We start from the raw sequence: 23,077 nt of genomic DNA, 5'->3' as shown, positions 1-23,077 counted from the left end.
CTCCCCCTACTGGCAAACAGTGTAACAGCAAGGAGGCCCCACAGGCTGCAGTTTTAAATTCATTCCCTCCCCCTCCCCCAGGCTCCTCCCCCAGCAGGGAATGGGAGTTCCCCGCTTGCTGTGTGCCGGACTCAGCACTGGACGTTAAGACTGGAGAGATGATGTCAGTTCTGGAAAAGTAGAAGCCAGCCTCCCTCTCTGGGCCAGTCTACCCCTAAGACATTTCACAATCCTTCTATGTCTAAAGAGTATCAGAAAGGAGGTACTGATGGCTGGCCTGATTCCCTGGCCAACAATTTAAGTGTTGAACATGTATGTAATACATTCATATACATCACAACCCAGATGATTTTAACTGTATACAACTGAAAATTTCCCCCATCCTTCCTCTCATCAGTTCCCCACTTCCCTCATGCATCCTTCCAGAGTTTCTGCACATACGAAAATAAATCTAGATTTCCCCGTGCCTTCTTACACAAATTATAGCATACTATATGCTCTTTCTACACTTTGCTTTTTTTTTTTCCACTTAACAGTATATCTTGGAAATCTTTCATTTGGAACATAGAGAGCAACCTCATTCCTTTATTTATACCTGCCTGGCATTTTCCTGTAGTGTTACTGTGATTTATTTAACCACTCCTCTGTTGATGATCATTTGAGTTATTTTCAGTTCCTCCTCATAACAAATAATTCAGCCATGAATAACCTTGTACATTTGTCATTTCAGACACAAGCAAGTACCCCTCTGGACTGAAGGGAATGTGCATTTGTAATTTTGGTAGATAATTCCAAAGTGCTCTCCCACCAGCTATGTGGGAGAACACCTAACAAATCTGTCAGATGCTCTTTGCCTCTCCTGCTGTCAGTGATCAAAAACTGCGTAGCGTATGTGGTCAAAGGCCATCACGGGAAATTTTCCACCCAACCTACAGACAGCTATCCAGAGCAAACGCTGGTTGTTTTGACTGCAAAGGACATTGGAAAGCAGGACTAGATTCAAAATGGACAGTTACTTGGAAAATATGTTTTTGCAGGGGTCCGGATAGGCCATTGTTCCAAATTCTGACACCACAATCCTGTTCGCTTCAATATTGGCATTGTAGGTATCACTTCTCAGGTATTTGCTCCTGTAATAGACTTCACCTGAAAGAGAAGCAGCAGAATCATCCCAGACTGACACCTTTACAGGGCTTTGAAGTTGATTTCAGCCATTCCAGGGATTTGATGGGCAGCGGGGGGGGGGTTGGGGGGAGGGGGTAGGGAGTCCACTGGGACAGTCCCTTTAATGTGTGTGCTAGATAAAACAAGCATTTGGAGGGAACTCTCACACACATTTCAGCAAGGTTGAGACTCACAGCAATATGTCCAGGTAAGTATTCCTGTTCCCAGCCCCATCTTCATAGGAGGGAACTGAGGCTCAGAAATGTTCCATCCCGTTGCCCAGCATCACCCAGAGAGGTGCTGACCCAGGCCATCAACCACCCCTTCCACCATATTTGTATCTTTCCAGGTAAGGTCCAGATTTGGAGGATTAGTCCAGAAGGCCCCGTACTTAGGCTAGGTTTCTCCAGGGCCCAGTTCAGTTCTGGGGGCCCTACACTGGCAATTTAGCCCCTGGAGTAACATTTCATATCTCTTTGCAACCAGGGAGCACCCTTATACCCAATTCTGCACACAACAGAGGGTCAGTACATGTGTTGATGACACTGCAGAGAATCTGACTCACTCCAGAAAAGCATGGACTCTTGACTAGTCCACCAAGACCAACCTGAAAATATACCAGATGGTTCTAGACCTATATTAATTTCCTATGGCTGCTGTTACAAATGATCATAAATGCAGTGGCTTAAAACAACACAAATTTGTTATCTTACTGTGTTAGAAGACATCGTCTGAAATGGGTTTTACAAGGCAAAAATCGAAGTGTCAGCAAGGCTAGTTCCTCCTGGAGGCTCTAAGGGAGAACCTAGAAGCTGCCTTTATTCCTTGGCTTGTGGCTGCATCACTCTGAGCTCTGATTCGCTGTCACATCTTTTCTGACTCTGACCCTCCTGCCTTCCTCTTTCCTTTATGACTATACCGAGCCCACCCTGATAATCCAGGAAATCTCCCCATCTCAAGGTCCTTAACTTAATCACATCTGCAAGACCCTTTTACCATGTAGAATAGCACATAATATATTCAAAGGTTCCTTCTGGGGAGAGAAGGGGGAGGGAAGGGGAGAGAGGGGAGAGGAGAGAGGGGAGAGGGAAGAAGGGAGAGAGATATGGAGGGAGAGAGATACATATACTTTTCGCGGGTATGGGTGAGTCAGGAGAGGCTTCACAGAGGAGGTAGCACTTGACAAAGCCCTTGAAGGATAAGTAGAATTGAACTGCAACAGATCCGGGAGGTGGGGCTAGGAAGAGGGTCAGGTGTTCCCATGGACTCTCCCCAGAAAGTCTGTAAGCAAAGACCTAGGGGTGGGGAGTACAGCCCACTTCCTGGAAGGGCTAAGTCAGTGTGGGCTGGAACACCAGGCACTTGGGAGCAGCAGGCATGAGATGAGGCTGGGGTTCAGGTGGGGACCTTACTAAGTCTTCAGGGCTGTGAATACTGAGGCCTTTGACCTTTGTAGTGGCCTATCCGGACCCCTGCAAAAACATATTTTCCAAGTAACTGTCCATTTTGAATCTAGTCCTGCTTTCCAATGTCCTTTACAGTCAAAACAACCAGCGTTTGCTCCGGATGGCTGTCTGTAGGTTGGGTGGCTCATTTGAAACCTCTAGGGTTTTTTTTTTTTTTTTTTGCGGTACGCGGGCCTCTCACTGCTGCGGCCTCTCCCGCTGCGGAGCACAGGCTCCGGACGCGCAGGCTCAGGGGCCATGGCTCACGGGCCCAGCCGCTCCGCGGCACGTGGGATCCTCCCGGACCGGGGCACGAACCGGCGTCCCCTGCAATCGGCAGGCGGACTTGCAACCTCTGCGCCACCAGGGAAGCCCCTCCTCTAGAGTTTTTGTTTCATTTTATTTTGCCATTAGTTAGCAAATGACATTATGTTGACTTTTCCCCTCTAGAGAACACATTCCTTGCTGTAGTATAACCTATGCTTCCAGGGTTGGTACAATGATAACATGCAAAAAAGTAGGACCCAGGATATACTGACAGTTTGTTCCCATAAAAAAGAGGTTCATCAGAGAAACGCCCATCATGTATCCACTGTCACAATGATGGCCTTCAAGGAGAGACTGAATCCCAAGAAATTCCTGCCCAGGGCCTCTTTATATTTTCAGGAGAGGAAATGAAACTAAGAGCTAACATTTATTGAGCATGTGTGTGCTAATCACTGTGAGGGCACTTTATGTGTATTATCTGGTTTAATCCTCTGAACATAAGAAGTATGTAGAAGACTCTAACTAGAAAAGTATTCTTTAGGGAAAAAAAAATCAACTTAATGTCATTTGCTAATTAACAGCCAAATAAAACAAAATTTAAACAACACTTGAAGGTTTCAGATTTCTTACAAAATGAAGGGCAAAGGGCTTGGGCACTCACAACCGACCCTGCAGGCCCATTTCCCAGCTAATAAACTGAGGCACAGAGATGTTAAGTACCTTGCCTTAAGCCACACAGCTAGCGAGTGGTAAACTGGACTCAAAAGCTGGCAACTGGAAGATCCTGACACAGCGACCACGTCAATTGACCATTCTATCTGTTCCTTGTTATTAAAAATATACCTATAGAAATATGCTACCATAACTGTATGGCTTGGTGAGGTTTCACAAACTAAACCTACCCATATAAACTACTTCCTGATCAAGAAACAGAATGTGAGCAGCCTTTGGGAAGGCCGCTCATATCTGATCCTGTACTAGCCTCCCCGATCCCAACCCTGCAGGGGAACCACTATCTTGACTTCCAACAGTCTTGCTTAGTTTTGCCCTCAGGGTTGCGTTTTCACCTCTGTTTCCAAAGGATGTGAGTGTACGTTCCAGCAGTGATGACTCCAACCTGTGCATTTAAGTGGCAACAGCAACAATAATGGTAACACTCGTCATGATAAAATTAGAAGAGACCATGAAAGACCTTCTGGTGCCTTCTCCAGTCTTCAGGAGGTGAACTGTGTGTCAGATGATCATCTGTTCTCTTTGCAAGCATCTTTCCAGGGGTGGCTACTGTACATCAGGATCTCTGAGATATTTGGTGGGGGGAGCTTTGTTCCTGGGGCAGCGGAAAGGAACATGGAGGAATGGTTAGGAGCAAGGGCTCTGAGTCTAACTGGGCCCGGGGTTCATGCATTTGATCACTATTTGTTAAACACCTGGATGGGCCAGGATGTGAGTATGTAATGGTGAGTGGGACAGGCAAGATCTCCACCCCAAGTAGGTTCGAGTCTCCACGTGGATATGAATCCTTGCTCCATCATCTACCGGCCATGCACTTGACCTTGTGTCAAAGGCAAGCCTCAGTCCCCTCTGCTCTGACATGAGAACCCTGATACCTTCCTCACAGAGCTGCTATAACATTTAAGGCCTGTAAAGCACTTAGCACATAGTAGGTGCTCAATAAAAAGCTACATATGCTAGTCAGATACAGTAGGTAGCTGGGGCAAGGCTTTGGCTCTGGGCAAGTCCCCATCCAAGCCATGTGACCTTGGGTGAGTCCCTTTATCACTGAACCTCAGTTTCTTCAACTGCAAGCTGGGGATCATACAGTCCTCCCCAACTAGGGTTGGCAGTTTTAAATGAGATGGGACGATAGAAGGAGTTTGGCTCCCTGGCGCTTAGCATGCACGTGATACGTGATGGCTGCAGTTCTGCATTCTCCAAAATCCTGGAGGCAGGAAGACTCACCTGGGGGCTGGTGAGGCCACACCTACTGGTCTTCATGCTACACAGGACCAGCTTTAAGGCCACTCTGGTCTCCCCTTGAGCCAGCCTGCCCTTCACGGTCACTCTCTCTGAGGGCTGCCACCCATAGGTACTGGCTAATGTGCTTTGCCTAAAATGCTGAATTCTGTTCATATGAAACATAAACACCCAGCCCAGGCTGGTTGTCAACAGGCAGCCCATATCCCAGCACCAGAGCAGGGAGCGCTCAGAGGGCCATGGGGAAATGTGTCTCTGGAATTACTCAAGGCTGACACTTACTTTGAGATTGAGATTAAAGAAGGAGGCACGGAGCGTTCTCTAGCACCCTGCTGTCGGGAGCCCAATTAACCACATTCCTTCTAAAGGGACACAAGTAAACAGACGCGTTCCCGCCTGGGATCTTCCAGAACTGGGTCAAGTGTTATTATTTGGTGGGGCGGGAGATATACATATATATATTTTTTAATTAGAAAAAAATTAAAGCAAACTTTCCAAAAGACTACACTGGAGCTACAACAGTTGAAAAAGTCAGTTTGGGAGACGCTTTGTGCCCCTAAATCTCTGTGACTCTGCTGTTGGTAGGAATGTAAATTGGTACAACCATTATGGAGAACAGTATGGAGGTTCCTTAAAAAACTAAAAATAGAGCTACCATATGATCCAGCAATCCCACTCCTGGGCATATATCTGGAGAAAACCATCATTCAAAAAGATACATGCACCCCAATGTTCATTGCAGCACTGTTCACATAGCCAAGACATGGAAGCAACCTAAATGTCCACTGACAGAGGAATGGATAAAGATGTGGTATACACACACACACACACACACACACACACACACACACACACACACACAATGGAATATTACTCAGCCATAAAAAAGAATGAAACAATGCCATGTGCAGCCACATGGATGGACCTGGAGATTGTCATACTGAGTGAAGTAAGTCAAACAGAGAAAGAGAAATATTGTATGATATCACTTATATGTAGAATCTAAAAAGATGATACAAATGAACTTATTTACAAAACAGAAATAGAGTCACAGATATAAAAAAAACAAACTTACGGTTACCGGGGGAAAGTGGGGGAGGGATGAATTGGAAGATTAGGATTGACATATACACACTACTATATATAAAGCAGATAACTAATAAGGACCTACTGTACAGCACAGGGAACTCTACTCAATACTCTGTAATGACCTATATGGGAAAAGAATCTAAAAAAGAGTGGACATATGAATATGTATAACTGATTCACTATGCTGTACAGCAGAAACTAACACAACACTGTAAATCAACTATACTCCAGTTTAAAAAAAACATCTCTGTGACTCTGACTCTTGGAATTCACACGTTCAAATCCTCACGGGACACCGACTTTGCCTCTTATTGGAAAAGTATCAAATGTGCTGCTAAGAGGGACCTGGGTTGACTCATCTCCATGCCTGCTTTATAAAAATTTTCCATTTTGAAAGAATTTTAGACTTACAGAAAAGAGCGCTCCTGTACACCCTTCACCCGGCTTCCCCATCTCCACTCTGCCTTTTTTATTCAAATCTTTTTTAGTTTTTTAAAGCATTATCTTCTAGTGACTTCTCCTGAAGGCTATGAGTCATTTTCCTGTCTTTTGCTTTCTTACTTTCTTCCTCCAGTCCTTTCTTCCTGGTTTGGCACTAATTTCCATTCTCCATGCTAGCTGTGCACTAGAACCACCTGGTACTTTTAAAAAATCATGGAGGCCCAAGCCCCAAACGACCAGTGTGCTCGGGGTCATCTGGGAAGCGTGTTGGAAACATAGATGCTCTATCCCTACCCTTCAAGCCCTGGGTGGGGTCTCAGGATTCACAACCTAAATGAGCATCCTGGGGGATTCTGGTGCAGGAAGCCCACAAACCACCTTTTGAGAAATACTGGCTTTGTGTTACCTGCAAATCAGAGAACCCTGATTGCATTGTCCTCTTAAATTGGGTATGGTAGTACTTAACATTTTTGGTTTATATTTCCACTGTTAGACACTGGGGAGCCATTGAGAGTTCAAGAGGAGAGGAGAGACGACGCCAGGCCGTGCTACACCAACACTGGCAATCTGGCAGCCTCAGGAGGATTAGGCTGGAGAGTTGGGGAGAGATGGTAGCTGGCAGGAGTGGGGAATGGGGGCAGAATTGCATAATGCTTAGGACTTAGGATTCTGGATTTAAAGAGCATTGAGTTTATAACTGACTACCACTGCTTCTTAGCTGCGTGCATTTGGGTAAGTTCTTTGGCTACTCTGGGCCTTAGACGCCCGTCTGTAAAATCAAGATAGTAACAGTGGTCCCTTCCCCAGGAGCTGCAGTGAGGGCTGAGTCGTGGATGGCCATGAACCACTTAGGCCAATGGCCAGCAAGCACTCCCTGTAGCAAGTATTGAAGAGATGGACTGGGGAAGTATTGCCTCCTTCTACCAAAACATCTTCACCTTGCTTGTGTCATTTCAGCTCCACAGAGTTCCTAAGTGCCCCTGTGGGCCAGACCCTGTGCTAAGTGATGAAGATACAACAACCTGAACAGGGACCCTGCACTCTGGGGCCCCCGCCCTAGGCTGGAGAACGGCACACTGATCATTGCAAAGCAGAGTGGGGCCACACACCCTTGACACACGCCCAGGTTCAAGAGCAGGACAGGCAGGGGAAGGCGAGTAATTGGCTATAGTCTCCATTCCTCCCACTTTCTAGCCAATTCCAGATTATGAATAGAACTGTCTTTCATGCTGCTTTATTGTATATATTTAAAATTTTCTGCATATTATGATGTTTTCACACCTTAAAAAAACTTTCTGGCTGGAACAAGACTGTGTCTCCCTGGACCAGACAATTCTTAGAGGCAGGAAAGAGCCCAGTATGTCTTTGATATGCAAACTAACCAGTCCTCCATCTGGTCCATACACCCCCGGAGACAATGTCCCTCCGCCTTAATCAGCCCAGGACTGAGTACCAGGCAACTAGGAACCATCCCTCTAGCCCAAAGTTCACTGAATTGTTCACCTAGCCAGTCCTAGGCTGTTCACTCTGCCCTTTCCTGCCTTGCCCTCAGAAACCCCAATAAAGGCCTCAGTCTCAGAGTTCACCCCGCTCCTGTCTTCTGTCTCCTGTCCACCCTGGTGTCTTTTCCATGTGCCCTGAGCCACTCGCCTCCTGTCTCCAGCACCTGTGGATAGAATAACCTTTGTTTTCCTGAGTCTCTCTGTGTCTCCTCTTGTGGTTGCACCTGACCGACCATCTCAGAAAAGAACAGAAAACAGCTACTTGCCTCTGACAGTAAACTTTTAGTTTGAAAACCTACTAGAAGCTTTTAGAAAGTCTAAATAGTATGGGATAACTTTGGTCACTGGCCCGTTTAGCCCACTCAAGGGTTTTGGTGGACAGCAGCCATACTTCTGTAAGACGGCTAGGGCTCGGTCATCCCCTGCTGGTTCCCTTGTCCCTGGATTCTCTACTGAAGGATACCATTTAAGCATCTGCCATTTCTCAGAGGTATGTGTGTATGTGTGTGTGTGTGTGTGTGTGTGTGTGTGTGTGTGTGTGCACACGCGCACGTGTGTGCTGGGCTGAGGACAGGAGAGAAAGCTGCAAACGAACTCCAGACAAGTTCAGATCCCACCCCTACGTCAGTGACTTTGGATCAGTCACCTAACCTCCCTAAAGTTTCAGTGTCACATGTGCAAGGAGATAAGAGTACCCCCCCCCCACATGAATGTGAGCTCGGAAATGGACCATGAAGAACCTGGCAGCAGGTGAGGCAGGGCCTCAGAGAAGGGACGCCTCTCAGACACCTCATCCAGAACAGCACTTCTGTCCCCAGGAATCACTGGGAACTTCTGTTTAGGAAAAGAGGGGACTGTTAAGGCTCAAGGCTGTTGGGAAATATGGAACTACCCACCCTGTAGCTGAGTCACAGTAAAAACTGTGAGTTTTTGCAAACTCGGAGCTCATGGCATTCACACACGGTGTCTCTTCATGAAATGCTAGAGTAAGTTGCTGGCGGAGTCCGCACTGAAAAAATAATTGCCGACTAGCTTGAAAGAGATGACAGTCATGTGAAAATTATAGCTAACGCTTATGGAGCACATATGATGAGCCGGGCATTATACAAAGCCCCTCACACGTATTAATTTATTTAAATTCCACATCAATTCTACGGGACATGCTACTAATAGCCCCATTTTACAGATGGGGAGACTGAGACACAGATAGGGTCAGTAACTTTGGCCAAGTCACACAGCTTAGGTATGTGTTAGTTAGCATGGTGGAGCTGGGATTCAAACCCAGCAACAGTGATGGTGGTTTTTATTTTATTTTACTTTTCAATAAATTTATTTACTTATTTTTTGGCCGTGTTGGGTCTTCGTTGCTGCGCGCGGGCTTTCTCTAGTTGCGGCTAGTGGGGGCTACTCTTCGTCTCAGTGCGCGGGCATCTCACTGCGGTGGCTTCTCTTGTTGCGGAGCATGGGCTTTAGGCGTGCTCCACGGCATGTGGGATCTTCCACGACCAGGGCTCAAACCCATGTCCCCTGCATTGGCAGGCAGATTCTTAACCATTGTGCCACCAGGGAGGTCCTATGATGGTGGTTTTTAATCAACTGAGCATCTACCAGGCATCAAATCCTTGCTGGACACCTAGTACTTCTGATCATCACAAAAGCTTTCCAGGGAGAACGATCAAGCTCCTTTTACTGATGAGGAAACTGAGGCCCAGGGAGGTGGAGTGGCTGCAGCTTGCCCAAGCTGGAACACAGGGGTCAGAGTAAACTCTCACCACGCTGAACCCTACCACATGGCCCTGAGCCTGCTGAAGCCTCCCAGAACCCACTCCAGACCTTTTAAGAACCCGGCTTGTACTTTGTGACATAAATCAGCTCAATGACCAATAGCACCTCCTGAGTCAGTCATCTGAACTCGGAATTTCACTTTAGTTGCGGCACCTCCTACCTTCTGCTCTGTGTTCAGTGTCTTCTCAGGGACATGACTGACCTGGCTCTCCCTGCCTGGTGAGCAATAGGCTCACTTTGTTCTTTTCAGCTCTACACTCCTATTTTAATTTGATGTGTGTCTGATTCCAAAGCCTGTAAACTTCCACCTGTCCCTGCCCACCTTACTGAGAATGCATATTATTTTTCCGGTTGAACTCGCTGAAAAACAACCCTGGCCACCTTTCCAGGGAGGTTTGTGCTTGTGGTGGGCTGAATGATGGCTTCCCGAGATGTCCACATCCCAATCCCTGGAAACTCTGAATACTTTACAGGGCAGTAGAGACTTTATAGACGTGATTGGGTTAAGGATCTTGAAGTGGGTGATTATCCTGGATTATCTGAGTGAGCCTAGAGTAATTACAAAAACTTTTATAAGAGGGAGACAGGGGACTTCCCTGGTGGTCCAGTGGGTAAGACTCCACGTATGCGTGCCACAACTAAGAGTTTGCATGCTGCAACTAAGAGTCCACATGCCGCAACTAAGAAGTCTGCATGCTGCAACGAAGATCCTGTGTGCCACAACTAAGACCCTGAGCAGCCTAAATAAATAAATATTTTCAAAAAAAAGAGAGAGAGAGAGAGAGACAGGAGAGTCAGACTCAGAGAAAGGGATGTAATGATAGAAGCAGAGAGACAGAGAGAGAAAGAGAGAGACCACAAGATGCTATGCTGCTGGCTTAGAAGATGAAGATGGGGCCACAAGCCAAGGGATGCAAGTGACTTCTAGAAGCTAGGAAAAGCAAGGAAACGGATTCTCTCCCTGGAGCCTCCAGAAGGAATACGCCCCTGCCGACACCTTGATTTTAGCCCAGGGAAATACATTTTAGACATCCGACTTCCAGAACTGTAAGAGAATTAAATGTGTGTTGCTTTAAGCTACTCCATTGGTGGTCATTTGTTATGGCAGCTATGGCAAATCACACGGTGCTCTTACCGTCTCTGATTGTGAAGCTGTGGAGCAAGGCCAGGCCATCGAACCAGTGGTTGTATCTGGTCTCGCCCACTGTGTGCATCCCAGGCCCATTGCGGAGCAGGGTCCCCTGCAGCCATGCTGGAATCCTGCCTGGTGAGAGAAAGAACATTTAGTTTCCAGTTCTGCACCTAAACCAAAAAGCTAAAAGAAGTGGCCATACAGCCCCTGTACCACTTGCTGCATCTGTTCATTTCCAGAAAGAATATGTCTGGCATTGTGCTAGCGCTGAGGATACCAAGATGAACAGGCATCATCCCTGTCTCCAAGTTGCTCCCCATTCATTAAAAGACAAAAACAAAGGAAAACACTCAAAATACACTGTGCTAAAGGCAAGGCAACAGACTCAGCAAGGGTGCTGCGTGGAACAGAACTCCACCCTGAAATTGGGTGATAGCAGGAGGGTGAGGAATGTTTCCTGAGGAGGCGACCTGGTTGAGTTTTGAGGGGAGTAGGTGTTTGCCTTGCAAAGGCCTGAGGAGAGAACATTCTAGAGCTGTGCTGTCCAATGTGGTAGCCACCACCCCCGAGTGGCAACTGGGCACTGGAAATGTGGCTAGTCCCAACTGAGATGTGCAGTAAATGTGAAACGCACACCACATTGCAAAGACTTAGTATGAAAAAGAAATGTAAAACATCTCATTAGCAGTTTAAAAATATTAATTACATGTTGGTCTGATAACATTCTGGATATGTGGTATTAAATAAAATATACTATTAAAATTAATTTCATCTGTTTCTTTGTATTTCTTTGAATGTGGCTATTAGAAAATTTTAAATTACACATGAGCAGGCGTTATATTGCCATTGGACAGCATTGCAGGTGCTGTTGGGGTCCCGCCCCTGTCCCCTTGGCATTCACCTCTCCCTGAAGGCTGCTTTCTGCAAATACCTACAGCTCTCCACCTGAGGGCTTTGTTCTCACTGTGGAGCAGCTCTGCCCACACGTGGATGAGCTGGAAGCTCACTGGAGAGTTAATGCCCATGAAAGCTGCTCTCACCCAAAGATGGATGGGATGCTATGGGTCAAAGGCCACCACTTCCTTGCCCTCGGCTGACACAATGCAAGGCATACTTTATGCTTTGTCCAGAGGATTCGGCTCCAATGATTCCTGGTGGTCAATGGCTTGACAATGTCTTCTTCATTGGCTTCCCTCCCAGTGTTCCTTAGGAAGCACATCCCAAATAAACGACTTACACCTGAATTCTTATCTCTGGAGAAACCCAAACTCAGAGATCAAAGACCAATTCAAAGATCAGGAGATGTGCAAGTTGCTTAGTAAGAGCTGGCCTGTAACTTTCAAGTGAGGACATCATAAATATTGCGGCTGGAGAGTTAAGTAGGGCCAAGCGACCAAGGTCAACAAGACCACACCAAGCTTTGATTTGGTGCTCAGAAGAATGGGACACCTTTGATGGTTATAACAGGGAAAATAGGATCAGATTTTTTTTTGCGATTTTAAAAATTGAGATAAAATTCACATAACATACAATCCACCATTTCAAAGTGTACAGTTCAGGATTATTATTCTTTTATGAACATTTACAATGTTGTGCAACTATCACCACTAACTCCAGAACATTTCCATCACCCCGAAAAGAAGCCCTGTTCCCATTAGCAGTCAATCCCCATCCCCCACTCAGCCCCTAGCAACCACTAATCCACGGTCTGTCTCTAAGGATCTGCTTCTTCTCATGTGATCAGATTTGGGGGTTTCAAAAGTTATTTCTGGCTATGGTGTGGAGTGTGGATGGGAGGAGCCAGAGGGAGGTGGGAAGGCCAGAGAGAGGAACAGGGTAGCAGCAGTGGGGATGGAGAGAAACCAATGGAACAAAGGGACTTAGAGTTTGACTAAATGTATGGGGAAGGGGAGGGGAACACTCAAAAAATGCAGCCAAGTCTCTTGCCTTGGGTGGGATTATTCACAGAGACTCAGGACACAGAAGGAGCAGGTTGAGGCAGAGCAGGGAGAGATGAATCAGCATATATTAAAGCCCTAGACATAATAAGAAGACCATTTATTGAGCACTATGTGTTTTAATAGATTAAATCATTTAGTCATTGCGGCAATCTCATGTGGTAGGTACATGTTGACTATTAGACGTGAGAGGAAACTGAGTCAGAAAATGCTTAAGTAACTCGCCAAAGAAGCCTCAGAGCCAAGAATGCGCAGCTGGACGTGAAGCCAGAGCCTTGGCCTGGCCCCCCGGGGCAGACGTGTCCACACAGGCACAGTGTTTAGTGAGCTGTCTGCCAGCGGACGCTGACCAGCTGATTAGACGTGACCCAGGGCTGGAGGCCTGCCCTAAGCTGGAGCCTATCCTCTGCTGGCCGCCGGGACTCAGACAAGTTGCTGCTTCTCCCTGGCCCTCGGCTTCACACCTGCGCAGTAGGGAGGCCTGATTTACAGCAGTGGTCCCCCACTTGGAATCACCCAGAGGGCTGTAAAAACACAGGTTTCTGGGCGCCACCCCCGGAGTATCTGATTCAGAGGGTCTGAAGTGAGGCCAGGAATCTGTGATTCTAACAAGAGCCCAGGGGATGCTGATGCTGCAGGTCTGGGGTCCATCCTCTGAGAACAGCTGATCTAGATCTAGAGGTTCATTCAGCTTCTCAGGTCCTAGGATTCTTGTTTTCTAAAATTCCCAAGCATTTCCACGCAGTCACTAAACATGAGCTGTAAAGGGGTATAATGGCAAAATGTCCGTGGTACCCCAGAGAATAAAAGGATAGGCATCAAGGATCCCTTTTTTAAAAATAGAAAGTTAACAGTAAGTGTATATTTGTTTTTTGAAAAAGTATTTATATGTAAAATCTATTAATAGATCTTTGTACTCTCTATATTTATGTATCTTTTAAAAACTTAAATAGGCTCAGATATTAATAGTGCCTAAGAGATGGAAATACAGCTGAGTTTTATTTCCCTCTGTGTTCTCATTTGCACTTCCAAGTTTTATGCGTAATATAGACACGCATATAGATTTCACATTACCTCTGTAATCAGAAAAAATATACATAAAACCTTTTTTTTTCTTTCAAAAGCCACCCAAGGCAATTCCTCAGCTGAGAAGCTCCAATCTGACTTGCCTCACAAAGGGCACTGTTGTCCTGTCCTTGTGAAAACTGTGCATCTATCCAAAACGGTGGTGTGGCTGAGCCAACTCCCTCTCTGTTTCAGCACCACTCCTGGGACGGGAGAGTTCAGATCCACTTACTGCCCTGCAGAGTCTAAACAAAATGGTCCCACGAAAGTGGCCACTAAGAAGAGGTGGAGAAAACCCATGAAACGTAGATTCCTGAGGAGGCTCCCACCCTGGCCTCTGCAGGTACTCGCATCCTGAAATCGCACCTTCTAGGAAATCACATCGGGCTCCGCGATGCCCCCCAGCGCGCATGTGCAGCAGTGGGCGCTCCCACGCGATTCTCTTATTACTTTGAAATTAACTTAGGACGCGCACATTTTTACAAATATATCACGCACTGGGGATGGAGCACAATTTGCAAAAGAATCCCATTGTCTGTATGCCAATTGCAGCAGTCCCGGGACTTTTCTCCTGGAAATAGTGAGAACGACTCTCTCTCCTTGAAAACTGTTATAATGCATAAAAGCACAACTAGTTCTTCACAGAGAATATATCTAGATTATGGATCATCTTCCCTCTATATACCGCTTTCCAGATTTTTCAAAAATAATTTATAATAAACATTACTTTTATAAGCAGAAAAAAAGTGTACATCTAAACATATAAGTACCCATCGCTTATAGAAAACGCTCACCTGTCACTCTGGCCCTCAGAGGCTCCAGTTGTTCCTTCTTATTTCTGCCAAATATTATATCCATCGTGCAGGGCGATGAGCAACAGTGGTATTAACAGTGAACAGACGCTCCTCTGTGTTCAAGGCGACTGCTCCTGGCCCCTCCTTGCCTTCCCGTCCTGCTCTCCTGCAGCTTCCTTTACATCTCCTTCCCTTCTGATGCCACTCGTTTCTCCCTTTGCTCTCCGCTCTCCACTCTCCGCTCTCCGCTCTCCGCTCTCCGAGGGCCTGGGATCTCTTCGTGCACATGGTGGCGGGAAGCTGCACTGGCGTTATTTATGTTTGGTCAATGGTCAATTCCCCAGCCATGTGTCCCAGTTAATCTTTAATTCTCTGATTGTGTCCTCAACTCTCCCTTTCCACTTCCACTTTTGGTTGAATCAAGAAAAGCGAGTTTCTTGCTGTGTTTAAGCTGACAGGATCCGGGGGTTGCGGTGGCGGGGGAGGGATAAATTGGAAGATTGGGATTGACGCATACACACTACTATATATAAAATAGATAACTAATAAGGACCTGCTGTATAGCACATGGAACTCTACTCAGTACTCTGTAATGGCCTATATGGGAAAAGAATCTAAAAAAGAGTGGATATAAGTATATGTGTAACCGATTCACTTTGCTGTACACCTGAAACTAACACAACATGGTAAATCAACTCTGCTCCAATAAAAATTAAAAAAAACCAGCAGGTGGGATCATTTAGCAGTGTGTTCTGCTTAGGACACCTGGATTAGGGCAGCCCAGAGTGCATCAGTCACGTGAATCCCTACTGCGCAGCATGGGAACTCAGTTTGCCAGAGAGGGAAAGTATTGTTTTGTTTTGTTTTGTTGTGAATAAAGGTCCCTGAGCTTCCTCACCACGCTCCCCAGCACTCAGAAAGAAAAAAATCATATGTAAAGAGCAACTTAATTATACTTCATTTTTTGGAGAAGTAAACATAAAATGTTTCATGTACCCATTTAAACAATAAATTCAGGGAACCAAAAACTCTACTCAGGAACTACAAGGAATAGTAAAAAACAAACTTCAGCTCCAACTTTCTGGCCCATCAAGAGGGAGGTAGTATGCCTGTATTTGATTTTAAGGTTCCCCTACATTCATGAATCTCGAGGTGATGCCATTGCCTAAAATCCATATTCAACTTGCTATGAATGTTGGGTGATGAGTTACTGGCCTCACCTTCGCTCATGCTGCTTTAAGAAAGAACCAGCTGTTCCCTCTCTGGGTGGAGTGAGAAAAGCTGGCCTTTATGCAGCCAGCTGGGTCTAGTAGTATCAGGGCTGGGCCCAGACTGTTCCAGGATCGCAGAGCTCAGTCCTGAGAGCAGCATGGCCTGGCTTTGCTCCACCCTGGCTGCACATTCCAATCACCTGGCGGGAGCTTTAGCAATGCCCGTGCCGGGCCCCACTCCAGACCCACCCATTCAGAGCCTCTGAAGGTGCAGCCCAGCCCTCAGTAGTCTTAAAACTTCTCCAGAGTATTCTACTTTACACAGCAGGCCCTGGTTAAGAAGCCCTGGTCCAGGGGAAGATGCTACGTGTTTGCGTTAATACCAGATTCACGTTCCTCCCTTTTCTGTGTCTGGGGTATGTTACTTACCCTCTTTGAGCCTCCATTTCCTTATCTGTAAAACAGAGGTATAACAATATTAAAATCTCAAGGTTATTCAAAGTCAAGGGTCTAGCAAAAGCCCTCGTCTCCGCACAGTTAGTGTCGGCCTTTCTTCCCTGCTATCTCTGAAGGCACTTCCCTTTGATCCACATTTTCCATTCAGTCCCACAATAGCTTTGCCAGTTTATTCTGCTGTCTGGTGTAAACACGTGTAACCATGTCAGGGTTATTTATTCCTAGGTTGTGAACACTGAGTCCTTGTGAGGATTAAGGGAGAATGTCTGGCATACCTTGAGTGCTTGGGGAAAAATTACTCTACCAAGGGCGGCATCTCTGGTGCAGAAGAAAAAAGCTCAGGGCTTATGGGCATCAAAAGGCCTGGGCTGGAATCTCAGGCCCTAGGATCTAAAACTGTGATTTGTCACATGACTCCTCTGAACCTCACTTTATTCTGCAAAACAGGTTGGCGATGCCCTGTCACAGGGTTTGTTGAGAGGATTAGACTGAAGTTGTATAAGTGAAAACATGACCGTATTCTCCTTTCTTGTCCATTTTGTGTATTCAGAAGAGAAATGGTCCCCATCCATCAAGAATATTCTCTTCACAACAAAATGAATCAGTTATATATATACATATGTTCCCATATCTCTTCCCGCTTGCGTCACCCTCCCTCCCACCCTCCCTATCCCACCCCTCCAGGCGGTCACACAGCACCGAGCTGATCTCCCTGTGCTATGCGGCTGCTTCCCACTAGCTATCTACCTTACGTTTGGTAGTGTATACATGTCCATGCCTCTTTATTGCTTTGTCACCGTTGTAAAGCAATTATGCTCCAATAAAGATGTTAAAAAAAAAAAAAAAGTGTGTGCTTTTAAACTCTACTCAACCTTCTGTAATAACGTATACAGGAAAAGAATCTGAAAAAGAATGAATATATGCAGATGTATAACTGAATCACTTTGCTGTACACCTGAAACTAATACAACATTGGAAATCAACTGTACTCCAATAAATTTTTTTTTTTTAAGTATGCTTTTGGGACTTCCCTGGTGGTCCAGTGGTTAAGAATTGGTCTTGCGATGCAGGGGATGCCAGTTCAATCCTTGGTCGGGGAACTAAGATCCCACCTGCCGCGGGGCAACTAAGCCCACGTGCCACAACCAGAGAGAAGCCCGCGTGCCACAGTGAAAGATCCCGCGTGCCGCAGCTAAGGCCCGATGCAGCCAAAAAAAAAAAAAAAGAATATTCTCTGAGTCAAGTACTTGGTGAAGCCCTCTGCATGTACTGGCTTGCTCTGGCCTTATATAATTCTATGAGATGCGTGTTCTTAGCAGTGTTTTGGGGATGAGAAAACTCAGGGAAGACAACCAGGTTGCCTTAGATCACACAGCTGCTAAGAGATCGAATTAGGAAGCAAAGCCAGGAAGTCTGACTTCGAAATATATACTCTGACAATTCCACACAGCTCCAGCGCATGAGGGATGTTTGCTAGGTTTCTACGGAGTGAAGTGAAGGGTGGAGGACGAAGAAGGCCAGTCTTGGGTTGATATGATTGCCTTGTTATGGAATATTGAGCAAGCTCCCTTCATTCAGGTCCCAGCTGCTCCTCAGGGACAATGTTATGGTGAAACAAAGGACTTTTTCACGATGGTGATAATAACTTGATCATAGCAATAGAGATCTATATATTTTCTAGGGCTGCCATAACAAAGTGGCACAGAAAGTCATCTTCCCAGTTCCAGAGGCTGGGAAGTCCATAATACAGGTGTCGGCAGGGTTGGTTTCTTCTGAGACGTCTCCTTAACTTGTAGACGGTCTCCTCACTGTGTCCTTACATGGTCCTCCCTCTGGATATGTACATCCCTGGTGTCTCTGTGTGTCCACTTTTCCTCTTATAAGGACACCAGTCAGTTTGGATGAGGGCCCACCCTAATGGCCTCATTTTAACTTAATCACCTCTTTAAAGGCTCCACCTCCAATGCTGTCACATTCTCAGGTACGGCAGTTAGGACTTCAACATATGAATTTGGGGGTGAACACAGTTCAGCCCATAACAATATCATGACAGCACGATGAGTTAATGCAAGATACTTTGGCTGAAAGTAACAGAATATCTGCTGACACACCAAAGATGTGCATTTATCTCAGACATCAAGTCACCTAGGGCTCCTGGCGGGCTCAGAAGCTCATTTGGGTCATCTCACGAGGCTCCCACCTCCCACACTGTCATCCTCAGAGGGTTGGTTTCTCATTCTTGGGCTTGTTCACTTTTGCTTATGAATGATTGCCTTCCCTCCAGGAATCATGTCCTTGCACAATAACTACAAAAGTAAAGAGATAAGATGGGGACGAAGCAGGCATTTTCTTTTTCCAGCTTTCTCTCTTTTTGTGCTAGAGACAACTCTTTCCCATGATCCCCTGAGCAGATTTTTCTCTTAGTCTCATTGGCTGAACTGTGTCATGTGACCCCACCCCCAGGCCAATCCCTGGCAAGGAGGAACAGGAGTGCCCTGATTTCCTTAAACCTGTCATGAGTCACCCCTAGGGAACACGTTGCTACCTGAGTCATGTCAAGATATCATTAGCAAGGAAAAACGAGAGAATGGCTGGGGATAGGCAACTTACAGTGTCGTCTGCAGGCAGTACAACGTTCATGCTTCCTCACATTCATTCACGCAACATATATTTCCTCAGCACCTACTATGTGCTGGAAATACAGCTGTGAGCAAAACAGGAAAACAATCCTGTGCCTTCTCAGAAATTATACCAACTACATGCCAAATTCTGAGGATATGGTAGTGATTAATGAGAGTCAGTCTCTGCCTTCTCGGGCTCTCATGATGTTCTTTCTGTTTGGGGGGTAAGTCTGCATATCCCCCAAAATATGCATTTCCCAAGGCAGTTAGAGGCAGTGCAGGGGTTCACAGGACTGCCTTCATGTCAAACCTCCATCCTCCCTCTTTATAAACAAAAATAACAATCAGCAGCTGTTCTTTCCCAGGAAGCTCTGGCATCGCTCTGGAACCATGAAAGCCTGACCCCTGCTTTCCATGTCTTTGCTAATATGGGAAGAGTGGGACAAGGGACTTGTCACCAGTAGGAGCTGTCTCCTGGCCTGTCCTCCGCCCTCTGATAAACACCATTCACTGGATGCTTGACACATGCCAAGTAGCATGCTAAGTGTCTTATTAGCTGTCTTTTAGTTCATCTCTGTGAGGGAGTCATTAGCAATCTTATTTTTACAGCCTCAGAGACGTGGAGGAATTTGATCAAAGTCAATAGCTAGTCAGTGCATGCTCTCCCCCACTAGCCAGTAATGCTGCCCACATTTTGAAGCTGATAGTTGAGAACAGAGGAGATATGGGAGCAAAAGTAGGTGTTCCACAATTTCTAAAATGCATGTGCTGCCTTAAAATGGGACAAGAACTGGCCAGTGCATAAGAAAACAGAGCAATGGTAGTGTGAAGGGAAGTAGCTCTTCATACACAAGAGTTTGGGTCATTTTTTGCTGTGTAACACACCACTCTAGGACTTAGTGTCTTCAACATACAGATGGCCAAAAAGCACATGAAAAGATGCTTAACATCACTAATTATTAGAGAAATGCAAATCAAAACTACAATGAGGTATCACCTCACACCAGTCAGAATGGCCATAATCGAAAAGTCTACAAACAATAAATGCTGGAGGGGGTGTGGAGAAAGAGGAACCCTCCTACACTGCTCGTGGGAATGTAAATTGGTGCAGCCACTATGGAGAACAGTATGGAGGTTCCTTAAAAAACTAAAAATAGAGCTACCATATGATCCAGCAATCCCACTCCTGGGCATATATCTGGAGGAAACCATCATTCAAAAAGATGCATGCACCCCAATGTTCATTGCAGCACTGTTCACATAGCCAAGACATGGAAGCAACCTAAATATCCATCAACAGAGGAGTGGATAAAGAAGATGTGGTGCATATATACAATGGAATATTACTCAGCCAGAAAAAAGAATGAAATAATGCCATTTGCAGCAACATGGATGGACCCAGAGATTATCACACTAAGTGAAGTAAGTCAGAGAAGACAAATATCATACGATATCACTTATATGTGGAATCTAAAAAAATGATACAAATGAACTTATTTACAGAACAGAAATAGACTCACAGACTTAGAAACAAAGTTATGGTTACCAAAGGGGAAAGATGGGAGGGAGGGATAAATTAGGGATTTGGGATTAACATATATACACTACTATATATAAAAAAATAATCAACAAGGACCTACTGTATAGCACAGGAAACTCTATTCAATATTCTGTAACAACCTATATGGGAAAAGAATCTGAAAAAGAATGGATATATGTATATGTGTAATTGAACCAGTTTGCTGTATGCCTGTAGCTAGCACAACATTGTGAAACAACTATACCCCAATATAAAATAAAAATTAAATTAAAAAAACACTATTAAACGAAAAAAAAAAGACTTAGTGGCTTCAAACAACAAGCATTTGATCACGTCTGTGGGCTCTGCTCTGTGGGTTGACAGTGTTCTGTGGGCCAGTTCTTCTGCTTTCACAGTGTGGCTTCCTGGTGTGGCTGTGAGTCAGCTGGCAGTTGACCGGGACACTAGGAGGGCTGGGCTTGGGCCTCTCTCCCTCCCCATGTGGTTTCAGGGCCTTCCTTGACCCTCTCCCTGAGATCTCTCTAACAGGATAGCCAGACTTCTTCCATGGCAGCAAAAGCCCCCAAAAGTGAATATTTCAAGAGAGAGGAAGCAGAAGCTGCCAGTCTCCTTTAAGGCTGAACCTAGGACTGGCATAGTTTCATTTCCCCGGACTGGTTAGCATGAATCACGGGGCAAGGAGGGGCCACACCAGGGTGTGAATATGGGCCTGGGCTGCGTGGTCCCTTGGGGCCACCGCTGGAGACTCGCAACCTCAACAGACCCGTTTCCATTAGAGCCTCAGCTCTTCCACCTGCTAAGCTGAGTGCTGAGCTATTGGCTTAAATCTCAGAACCTCAGTCTCCTGATCTCTAAAATAGGAATTATAATATCTGCCTCACAGGTGGCTGCAAAGTTTAAATTAAACATTGTAAGCTCTAATCGTGTATGTCATGGTGCTTAGAATATAGTAGGAGCTCATAGCGTGCTCCTTTCCTATCGTTTCTTGGAAAAGAGAGAAAACTTGGAAAGGTCAGCCAGTATGATAAGCAGAAACATTAATTTTTTGGAGCAGCTACAATGTATACAACTCTGGTCTGTCCCTGGAAGGAAAGTAGACCCTCACGACCCAGTACAGGATTTTAAGTTTCTTCTAGTTTGGCTGTGAAGACACGTACACAGTAAGTAACAGCTAGTTCCCTATTATACCTGCTCTAGAAGAGGCACAGATAAGTATCGTGGGAGTTCTGAGGAGGGAAATCTTGCTCAGGCTGGGGAGGGTTAAGAAAGAAGGCTTCCTGGAGGACGAGGTGCACAGCCGAGACCTTGAGGGTGGGAAGCAGTTGGATGGGCAAAGAGGAGGCAGGTGGGAGGGCCAGAATGGGCAATGGCGTGGAGCTGGACAATTCTAGCAGGCGGACAGGGAGGAAGCAGAGCCGGCGCTGCCAGGGACTTAGTGAGAGATGATGACAATTATAGGTACCATTTATTGAGAGCTTCCTAGGTGCTGGGCTTTCCTTCTAAGCCTTTTGTACACATGATCATGTACTCCTCACAATCACCCTAAGTATAGGTGTTTAGCCCCATTTTACAGACAAGGAGAGTGAGGCACAGAGGAGCTAAGTAACTTGCCCAACACCACAGAGCTAGGCTTCGAGCCCAGGCAGCCTAGCTCCAGAGCTGTACTTGCAACCACTGTTCATTTCCACTACCTCCGGGATGGAGGTAGTGGAAGTGAACAGTGCACAGTCCGATCCCCGTTTAGGGATTGGATTGTGCCAGATTGTAAGAATTTGGGCTGTACGCTGTAGGCAATGGTGTCCTAAGTCAAGAGGCCAGGTCCAGGAAGGCATTTCTGCGGGAATTTTGCTGTGCTGTCCAACACAGTAGCTGCCAGTAGCATGTGGCTATTTAAACTTAAATATAAATTAATTGCAATGAAATTAAATTCCTTATCCACACTAGCCACATTTCAGGGGCTCTGTAGACACATGTGGCTGGTGGCTGCCATCTTGGCCAGTGCAAATCATTGTGCAAAGTTCTATTGACAGTGCTGAGTTAGCAGGAGAGCTGCCAGGATGGCATTTGTATGTGACTCAGGTGGACAGAAGCAGTTATGACTGCACAACAAGCCAGTTTAGAGAGTACAATTGTCAGAGAAGCCCATGGTTGTCAATGGTAAAAATGTGAATAGCCCACACATTCATTCATTCATTCAGCTGTTCCACAAATACGGAGGGCCACCCATCTGGGGTGGGGTTGCAGTGGCACAGAAGAGGTGACAAAGAGGCATGAGTGAGAAATCCTCCAGGGTAGGGAGAGGGGTTTTCCAGAAGGCTTCCTGAAAGGGGCAATGCCAAGGCAAGAGCTGAAGGATGGCTGGGAGTTGGCCACGAGGAGAAGCTGGGAGGAGCGATCCGAAAGGGCCACAGCTTGTGCGAAGACTCAGAGGCATCCCACAGCGTGGCCACACCACCTCATTCCAGATTTTTGAAGGGGTGGGTGTGCAGGAGAGGGGAGCAGGGGCCAGCGGAAATGGCAGGCAGGAGAGAGAGGGGTGGGGGAAGAGGAAAACCGTTCAGACTTGAGGCACTGGAGGCTGGGTTGCTGAGAGGGAAGCAGGAAGAAGGCTGGGGTTCGAGGAGGCGTTAACT

General features: G+C 46.1%; 1 protein-coding gene across 2 annotated transcripts in view; it reads right to left on the bottom strand.

The window, feature by feature from the left end:
* BCO1 (beta-carotene oxygenase 1) overlaps positions 1-14,846 on the bottom strand; it is a 36,601-nt gene extending 21,755 nt beyond the window's left edge. For both annotated transcript variants that reach the window (XM_060289844.1, XM_060289845.1), the window contains exons 1-3: positions 14,617-14,846; positions 10,803-10,931; positions 1,017-1,146 (exon numbers count right to left, since the gene is read on the bottom strand). In XM_060289844.1, coding sequence (XP_060145827.1) covers positions 1,017-1,146; positions 10,803-10,931; positions 14,617-14,680 — 323 coding nt within the window. In that variant the 5' untranslated portion in view covers positions 14,681-14,846. The remainder of the gene's footprint in view (positions 1-1,016; positions 1,147-10,802; positions 10,932-14,616) is intronic.
* Positions 14,847-23,077: the final 8,231 nt, after the last annotated feature.

Source organism: Globicephala melas, chromosome 19 (assembly GCF_963455315.2).
Source record: "Globicephala melas chromosome 19, mGloMel1.2, whole genome shotgun sequence".
NCBI lineage: Eukaryota > Metazoa > Chordata > Mammalia > Artiodactyla > Delphinidae > Globicephala > Globicephala melas.
The sequence above is the reverse complement of the archived record's forward strand: the minus strand, read 5'-3'. Positions and strand labels throughout refer to the sequence as shown.